The sequence below is a fragment of the Hoplias malabaricus genome, chromosome 1 (genome assembly GCF_029633855.1).
Source record: "Hoplias malabaricus isolate fHopMal1 chromosome 1, fHopMal1.hap1, whole genome shotgun sequence".
In the NCBI taxonomy this organism is placed as follows: Eukaryota; Metazoa; Chordata; class Actinopteri; order Characiformes; family Erythrinidae; genus Hoplias; species Hoplias malabaricus.
In genome coordinates, this window is record NC_089800.1 from 53,056,715 (window position 1) to 53,066,081 (window position 9,367).

The 9,367-nt window shown below is 40.3% G+C and overlaps 1 protein-coding gene across 3 annotated transcripts in view; it reads right to left on the reverse strand.

The window, feature by feature from the left end:
- scaf4b (SR-related CTD-associated factor 4b) overlaps positions 1–9,364 on the reverse strand; it is a 30,959-nt gene extending 21,595 nt beyond the window's left edge. For 2 of the 3 annotated variants that reach the window (XM_066666752.1, XM_066666751.1), the window contains exons 1-6: positions 8,598–8,757; positions 3,792–3,875; positions 3,519–3,563; positions 3,012–3,173; positions 2,118–2,247; positions 780–1,495 (exon numbers count right to left, since the gene is read on the reverse strand). In XM_066666752.1, coding sequence (XP_066522849.1) covers positions 780–1,495; positions 2,118–2,247; positions 3,012–3,173; positions 3,519–3,563; positions 3,792–3,875; positions 8,598–8,627 — 1,167 coding nt within the window. In that variant the 5' untranslated portion in view covers positions 8,628–8,757. Of the gene's footprint in view, positions 1–779; positions 1,496–2,117; positions 2,248–3,011; positions 3,174–3,518; positions 3,564–3,791; positions 3,876–8,597; positions 8,758–9,341 lie in introns of those variants that run through there. The other variant, XM_066666753.1, reaches the window with a different exon arrangement.
- Between the last annotated feature and the right edge of the window lie 3 nt (positions 9,365–9,367).

Sequence of the window (9,367 nt, forward strand, 5' to 3'; positions counted from 1 at the left end):
TCGTCTGTCCAATCACAATCGACAGTGTTCTAACAGTCGTCTGTCCTCATGAGGCAGATCTGAGATGCTATAATTAGAGAGCGATTGCGTCACGGCTTGTCCCCGCCCACTGCACCCAACCAGTATTTTTCTTTACATCAGCGGCTAGGGTCACCTCAGCGCTTCAGCGCAGTGGATTCTAATCTTCTCGTTTTTAATCGCGATTTTAATAATTTTCTCTCTAGGAGAAGAGCGAAATGGAAGTTGTTCTAGCGCTGCATCATAGGATTACCTTTCGCGGTTAAGGAAATGTTCAATGCTGCCTTAAAATTCAGGCAAATTAAGATATTGTATATAACGAGGTATCTAAGAATTTGGACAGCCTACGTGTCGGGACGTGACTTAAAATGCTCTCTGGTTAGGACAGCCCACTAGGTTTTAGGGCAGACCCAGAGAGCGTGGTGAAATGAGAGCACTCAGTAAAAACTGAGAAAATGAGAATGGAGTGAAATCGGCTAAAAACCAGAGCTTCTGCTGCTGACTGCTGTGCGCTCGGGGTCGAGGTGAACATCGAGCGGCTCGTTATCATTTAAAGGAACAGGCGCTGAAAGCAGGTGTTCTGAACAGGGATGTTTAGATAAAGGGAGAATGTGTGCCCTTTAACTCAGCAACACAGGAATCAGCTGATGAAATAAACAGATTTGTACTCTGTAAACAGAACATTTGCATTATAGAAAACTTGTATACCACAATACTTATCTAAAAAAAAAAAAAAAAAAGGTCCATTCAATCTCACTTACATCCAGACCCTGAGTGGACTGCAAAAACTGAGCGACTGCAGCAAGAACCGCTGGGTTCTGTTGTTCTGGTGCAACGTCTGGGTTCTGTAATTGTGGTAGGACCCCTTGGTTCTGCAGCTGAGGGTTCTGCAACTGTGGTAGAATCCCTGGGTTCTGCAGCTGAGGGTTCTGCAACAGTGGCATGATCCCTGGGTTCTGCAGCTGAGGGTTCTGCAACTGTGGTACAATCCCTGGGTTCTGCAGCTGAGGGTTCTGCAACTGTGGCATGACAGCTTGGTTCTGTAGCTGAGGGTTCTGTAAATGTGGCAGGACCCCTTGGTTCTGTAACTGTGAAATGACACCTTGGTTCTGTAGCTGAGGGTTCTGTAACTGTGGGATAATCCCTGGGTTCTGCAGCGGAGGATTCTGCAACTGTGGTAGGATCCCTTGGTTCTGTAGCTGAGGGTTCTGCAACTGTGGTAGGATCCCTTGGTTCTGTAGCTGAGGGTTCTGCAACTGTGGTAGGATCCCTTGGTTCTGCAGCTGAGGGTTCTGTAAATGTGGGAAGACCCCTTGATTCTGTAGCTGAGGGTGAGCTGCTGGGTTCTGTAGCTGTGATAAAACTGCTGTATTCTGTAGCTGAGGGAGAACTACTAGGCTCTGGGGTTCTGGAAGAACGGTGGTTCTGATTGGCTGGTCCAGAGACCCTGGGATGGACACCGCTGGAGATGGAGACTCTACAGAAAAAATTATTTAAAAAAAATAAATAAACAGCAGCTTAACAGCAATTCAGCTCCTCTTTAACATTATACATTCCCATGTTTAGGAACCATCAAAGCTTTAAATTCTGTTCTCCTGCAAAGATCAGGGCTTTCTTTATAGTCCAATGAAAGAGAACACACATTACTGCAGGCGTCTAAAAGCTTCCACCCACACAGAACGAGAGGCAGACATTACAGTGAGGAAAAGCAGAAAACACTGTGCATTTCACACTGTAATTTTTAAAATGGTGTACAGCACATTTATTACATTTAGTACCAACTAGCTCTTAAGCTAGAAGGTACAAACTGAAATGGGTATCTAACAAGTAATTTTGTTTTGTATTCATGGATTTAAAATCGTGTAGTCTGCTTTTAATAGAGTGGAATTTAAAAGAAAAATCTGTTTGTCATCAATGGATGTTTGTCATCAACTAAAAATTACACTGACAACACGAGACTCAGCAAGGGTGGCAGTAAACCCACACACTAGGGGCTTTGAGCTCAAACACATACAGAACATAATCTAACAAATACAATGCGCAAACAACAACTAAAAACATTCAACAGAAGTAGAAATGTGAGTGTGGTGTCTCTTTACCTCCCAGCGTGCCGCCGTTCTCCAGCGCAGATAAAGCCGGAGCTGAAGCCATGTCCAGAAGAGGCTGAATTGTGTCCATCCCAAACACTGAGTTCTTCTGCCACAGATTCAACACTCGCAAGATCTTAGCCTTCATTTAAAACCAAAAACGACATGTTTCAGAAGGAATAAAATATTTTTAATTTTAATTATTGAGCATAAACTTCGTTTGTTCAGAGACAAAGCACTTTTTCAGCTCAAGGTAGTTAGTAATTAATTGCTATTAACTTCCAGACATACTGTTTTCTACTATCACAAGTTAAAAAGCTAGCATTTTCTTATTTCCTTTATTGTTTTTTTTTTTTTTTGGGGGGGGGGGGGGTGAAAGAAAAATACAAAGAGAGGAAGGAACGACAAACTGGATAGGGGAAACCAACCCTTTTTACCAATTTAGAGATAAACATCAAACACAACAAAGCTCAGACACAAGCTTTAATCCAGAAAATGTCAGGGCGCAGCTCAGACACTAACAAACCTCCATATTCAGCTTCAACAACTTTATAAGAGAGAAATGTGGGGATTAATTGAGGCAAAAGGAAAAAAAAAACATGGCTAACACATGCAGGCACGCAGAAGAGAAAGAGAGAGGTATATGAGATTTAATCCCTAATTCAGTATAAAAACAACGTACTCTACCTTCTGAACAGCACTGTGTTTACATTACCGAATAAAACCATTAATACGTCACTAGACTCTAAAATTAGCGAATTTTGGGAGGAAATTGGAGCCAAATTTGGTAAAATGATTCATTTGTGTTTAAGTTTCCAGATTAGTCACATACGTTAACAAGTTAATGTTGACAGCACAAGTTAATATTTATTAAGGGAGTAAGTAAAATAAAGGTCTGCTTTGTACCATATCGTCAGGAGGACACTGATAAAGGCTTTGGAACGTCTCGTTCATGTTCTTCAGAAATCTCGGTCCAAACACATCTTTGTCTTCTCCAAACTGATGACGAGACTGTCGGACGATGGAGTCCACCACGTACAAACCTGGGACCTTCAGCTCGGGAGGACACTACAGAGATATTAAAACCATGTGTGTCATTAACACTTCAAAGTTACATATGAGAATACAAAATTCTGAAATGTAAAAACACTGAAAATGTAATTCTCATTCATTCAGTGTCTGCAACCCTTATCCAGTTCAGGGTGGAGGTGGTTCCGGAGCACACCCTGGAGGGGACGTCAGTCCTTCACAGGTCCACACACACTATGGAAACTTGAGTTGCCAATCCACCTACCAACGTGTGTTTTGTTTATGGATAATTCCATAATTCTTATTTAATTAAAGTGACCGTTTTTTATGGCAATTTTTAAATACAGAAAAAAAAACCCTCTACTGAATCATTAGCTCACGTACCCTCTTGATGAACTTCTCAATGATCTGGACGACATGTTTATAAAGCTGTTGGAAAAGAAAACAAAGCTATCAGTGCTTCAGCAGGAGGCTTATTACTTACTCAACATCACAACCTTAAATGGTGTAAGACAACTTAATCTTCCTCTTCAGATAATGCTGGAGTAACACTCAAGTACTCGACAAAAAAATCTGCCTCCTGAAAATTATCACATGCTTTCTTCTAACTTAAAAAAAAAAAAAAAAACACTATATCAGACGCATGCTCTAATTCACCTTGATTGCTTTGATCCCAGCTTTTGTGATGGACATCATCTTTGCTCTGGAGATGGGCGGCTTCATGTCCATCATGGACGCCATCTTAGGATGAAAACGATAGGAGAAGAGAAGTGTTAGAGGTCTAATTTTCACACAAAATTCAAAGGAGATATTAGAAGAAAGTGCAGGGGATGGATAGAAATGACTGATGTAATCGTGTAACAAAGCAGCAGTGAGTGTGCACAGTGTGTGAGATAATGAACTGCTAGCTGTGAATTCCTTCCTGTGTGGTGTAGAGGTTTAACAGCTCCACTCTCGGGTCCTAAACCAAGTTGTTCAATTCAAAAGTGGAGTGTGAACAGCAAAACCAAACAAATGCAACATTAATATGTTCTTTAACGGCTCTTATGCGTTGAATAGTACAGTTGTGACTTTGCTCATTTGCACAACACACTGGAGATCTCAGTGTATCACTGGTTTAGAGAACTGTATTATTTTCTTTGCTTAGCTGTGATTGCAGTTTTCATTTTAACTCTTTTGTACAGTATACAGCATATTACTTAGTTTATTATCGTACATTGCCGTTGTGCCTTTCTGCATAGTAATATATATTGTAAATGGTATGTAGTACAGGAGGAAGAGCAGAGTAAGGATTTCATTATACAGTGTAACTGCTTGTTTCTCTGTGCATATGACAATAAAACTCTTGAAACTTTCCTGATCATGGCTTCAATATTTCACAGGTCTAACTTTTGTTTTGTAAAGATAACATCATATATTAACATTTATTATTTTTATTTTGCATGAGACAAGTGACAGAGACTTTTCGCCAGCCAATAAGAAAGATGGAGGTGGTGCTGCTTGTTTTTTCTTGTCTATGAATACATCACTCACTGCAGTCAAGTTTATTTGGCTCTTTATTCAATCAATGTGGATTAAATCACGTTATCATTTTTATATACTGATTTTCCAATACTGTGTTGTACTGGATTGCCTTCGTAGCACCCCACGATAATATGCCGTCTCTTTAAGGGTGGATACTGGGAGGCAATTCATGTTTAGATGCTACTATAATTTTTTTAATTTTGTTTTAATTTTACAGCTTTAATATAAACAATAATAATTCTGCGAGAGTACATCTTCAATACAAGTTTTTATTAACAAAAAGTCAGGGTTTAAAATGCAGTGTGACACTGCGACATTGTGACGCAAAACCATGACCATGTGCATCTTGGTGTTGTGACAATGTATGACGGGGAATGGTGTTTCTACTGATTATGGAACTGAATCATTCCTACCCTCTTTCTAAAGTTACAGTGTCGTTTCAGCAGTGCTGAGCCAGGAGTAGCAGAGATAGAAGCGCTATTCTCTGTATTAAAGCTCAGTGGAGCATCACAATTAAATTTGAAGCTGTAAGTTTAGGGTAAAAACCCTACCAAGTGTTACTTTAACTGACAACAGCAAATTGAAAACGCCACCTCAATCATTTTCCTACAAAGATTTCAGTAAACACCATTACATTCTCATTTACCCAACAGAACTGCAGGAATTATTAAACACCATGAAAACAATGAACATCTGGATCAATAAGATCAACATAAACAAAGCTCATTACTATGTTGCTCTTTGGTCAGTCCACCTCAAACCCAATCTAGTCTCACAATGTGGACATGCTGATGCAAGATCTTTAGCAGCTTGATATCATGCAGACTGAAAGGTGGTAGGTCAAAGATTTAAACACTTGGGGGGGGATGAAGATGAATATGCCCTAAAAATAGTGATTATCAGTGTATAAATGTTTATAAAAGTTGGATGAATGCCTAAAACTCAAAGGATATCTGCACACACAGGTGGAGTGTCAGGCAGATACTGCTACTAATTTGACATGACTTCCATTTTCAAGCAAAACAAACACAAAGCTTTTCAGAAATCATCAGAGTGGGTGTGTCCAGTGCATAAGCTCGACCCCTTGTTAAGCAGAAGGACCAGAAGATCTAGCACGCTTTAAATATCTATCCTCTGTTTATATAGCTTTTCAAAACTTTATAAAGATCTTAATGAGCAATAGCAGGGCTCTTTTAGCCCCATCTCACGCATTCGAGAGTCTGGGTAAAGTTCTGCTGGTTGCAATGTAAAATCAATCCATAACAAGGGGCGTTTGTGCGTTTTTTTTGTTTTTTTTTTCACTTCTGCAGATGGTTATACAAAAGTCTTGTTGCTCTTTCACATTGTTTTCCGCTGTGCCCCAAGGACCCAGTGATGTCACATCATGTGACTTCAACCAAAAGCTAAAGAGAGACTTCTGTCAACAATGAGACAAACAACTACAAGACATTAAGCTCCAGAATGTGTTTCTTCATTGTATGTTATTATTTCTTTTTCACAAGCATTTCACAAACACACACAGCTCTACAAAAACAACAAACGACAACAGTTCAACACGTCAACCATATTACTTTACACACAGCAAAGTAGATCAAAACCCTCACACTCCATGTTCATCAAGGTCACAGATGTACATCGCTGTGCAGTGATAAACATGTATCTCCAGAAAGAGTAACTTTACAGGAGAAGCATTAAAAACCTTAACTTCCAATGAAAGTGAATGCAAAAGTAATGTATTCTAAGTAATTTTACGGCATATCTATTGATCCATTCATCATGAAATTTCCACACAATTAAGAAGAGCTGCTGTGTTCCAATGATGCAGTAAACTAAAAATTGAGATGTTTTTCACAGGACAGTGATGAGTAGTTATTTAAATGTATTTATTTATTCATTCATTTTTAAATCAACCAAAGGAACGCCTTAACATTTTGCCCATTACACAACCATTACTCTGCTGAGCTGGGGCTACTCACAACAAAGCAGGATTTCTCAGTCAGATTACGTCAGGCTTAGGTCAGTAATTTATCTTCTGTAACCGTTTTGTCCAGATTAGGGTTGTGGTGATTCCAGAGCTACTCAAACCATTATACAGGAAAACACTCGGGACTGAGCACAGGTCCATCACAGGGCATCACACACTCACCCAGTCACTCTCACACACTCACCCCCATGGACAATTTCACACACTCACCCAGTCACTCCCATAAACAATTTCGCACACTCAACCAGTCATGCTCACACCCGTGGACAACTTCACACCTTCTCCCAGTCACTCTCACACACTCATTCCTGTGGACAATTTCACACACTCACCCAGTCATGCTCACAAATGTGGACAATTTCACACACTCACGCTCACCCAGTCACTCTCACAACTGTGGACAATTTCACACACTCACCCAGTCACGCTCACAAATGTGGACAATTTCACACACTCACCCAGTCACGCTCACAAATGTGGACAATTTCACACACTCACCCAGTCACGCTCACAAATGTGGACAATTTCACACACTCGCCAAGTCATGCTCACACCCATGGACAACTTCACACCTTCTCCCAGTCACTCTCTCACACTCATTCCTGTGGACAATTTCCACACTCACCCTCACCCAGTCACGCTCACACCCGTGGACAACTTCACATACTCCCCTTGTCACTCTCACACACTCACTCCTGTGGACAATTATACACACTCTCACAACTGTGGACAATTTCACACAGTCACTCTCACCCCAGTGGACAACTTCAGACACTCAACCAATCAGTCTCACACCCGTGGACAACTTCAGACACTCACCAAGTCACAGTCACACCCGTGGACAACTTCAGACACACACACCCAGTAACGCTCACACCCTCAGCCAGTCACACTCACACACGTGGACAACCTCACACACTCACCCAGTCATTCTCACACCCTTTGACAATTTCACACACACACACACCCAGTCATGCTCACACCCTCACCCAGTCACACACACACCCGTAGACAACTTCACACACTCACCCAGTCACTCTTTAATCCGTGGACAACTCATTCTCTCACACGTGTGTGGAGAGCCCCTGAAGGAAATCCATGCAGACACGGGTCGAACACACCACACAAACACGCCCCGCAGCCTTAAGTCAATTGTGTCCAAAGTCAAATATTTGAGGGACATACCTATTGGATATGCCTCGACCCTGGGCTTGAATGATCTAGCTAATTTTTTAATCCAGCTCTGTGGAGCAGCCCCTGGGAATCAAGATTATTACAGTCGTGGCTAATGGAACAAGGGGTCTTTTCCTATTGAACAGGTTTTACGTATTTACGTAGGGCTTGAGTTATCTGCCTAAGCTGAGAAATCCAACTATGTGGTGTTTTGTAGCTGAGACGTGGTTAAACAGGATAAAAATATTTTATTAACTTGGCTCATGTTATACGTGACACTAACACATTTAGCCTAAAAGCCACATTATTACAACTAAACAAACATCAACGGGTAGGACAGGCCTCTCTCCAGCTAACGCTAACAAAAACCAAACACGTTAAAATCAAACCATCTAACACCCAGTACATATTCTGTACTCCCAACACGTGACAAAAGTGTTTTATCTTCGAAATAGCCACGAAAACGACGCTGAATAAATACAACAAGCAAATATTTTACATATATATTAGGACTCGCAAATAAACAACTCCCTAGAATGCACAAGAACAGTACGCTGCCCCTAACTCCCGCCTTAATCCTGATTGGCTACTCACCCTATCATTCAAAAAGTAGCACCGTTATAACCCAATGACAGCATACATTTGGAGTGTTCAGCCAATCAAAGCGCAAGGGCGGCGGGACTTGTGGTCAGATGATGCGAGTGTGCCGTTTTACCGAGGAGCTTTAGCATTAGCATTAAAACAAACCCTAAAGCCATAAAAAGCTGCAAATATGTACTTACCTCATCGTTAAACGCTTTCACCGCGTCCATATCGTCTCTAGTATGTTTAATCAAGAGCCTTCCTTCATCTGGTAGAGACCCAATGAATGTTAACGGATATTTTTGAAAGGTAACCTTAAAGAACGAAGCGTTGAACCACACACCACTCACAAACTGAAAATATGTCGCTCACCAATGAGTCGATTCTTTAACTCGGTTCTTTTAAGTAAATATTGAATTGTCAATTCTTCCGTGTGAACAATTTTAAGTGAATCGACTCTTTGAGAAAAGTTTAACGACCGCTGTAGTTGAATTCAGGGAAACATCAACAGAATACTAAGTTAATAATTACTATTAATAATACTACTTTACTGTAGGTATATTTAGTTTTGTGTTTAATCTGTGTTTCTTAAAATATGGCTTTCGTCAATTACTCGGCTCAGTCCCAAATGGCTCCCTACCTTCTTCGTAGTGCATTATGTAATTTACAAAATTCTAACGTATATCTCAATATTGCACTGTATAGTCAATATAAATGTAGGTATACGTTGTTCACATCTGTCCAATCTGAGCCTTATTATGCATTATATTTGTGTGAGAGGCTCTAATATGTATTTCTATTTACTGCACTAAATAGGGAGTAGGGGTGATTTGGAATACGACATTGGTTTTACGTAAAAGTCTCTAAAGACGCTAAAATAAGTTGTAATGTCCCATATTATATATCAACATTATATATAATTTATATTCTAATATAATACATACACACATGTTCATTTAATTCGGAAATG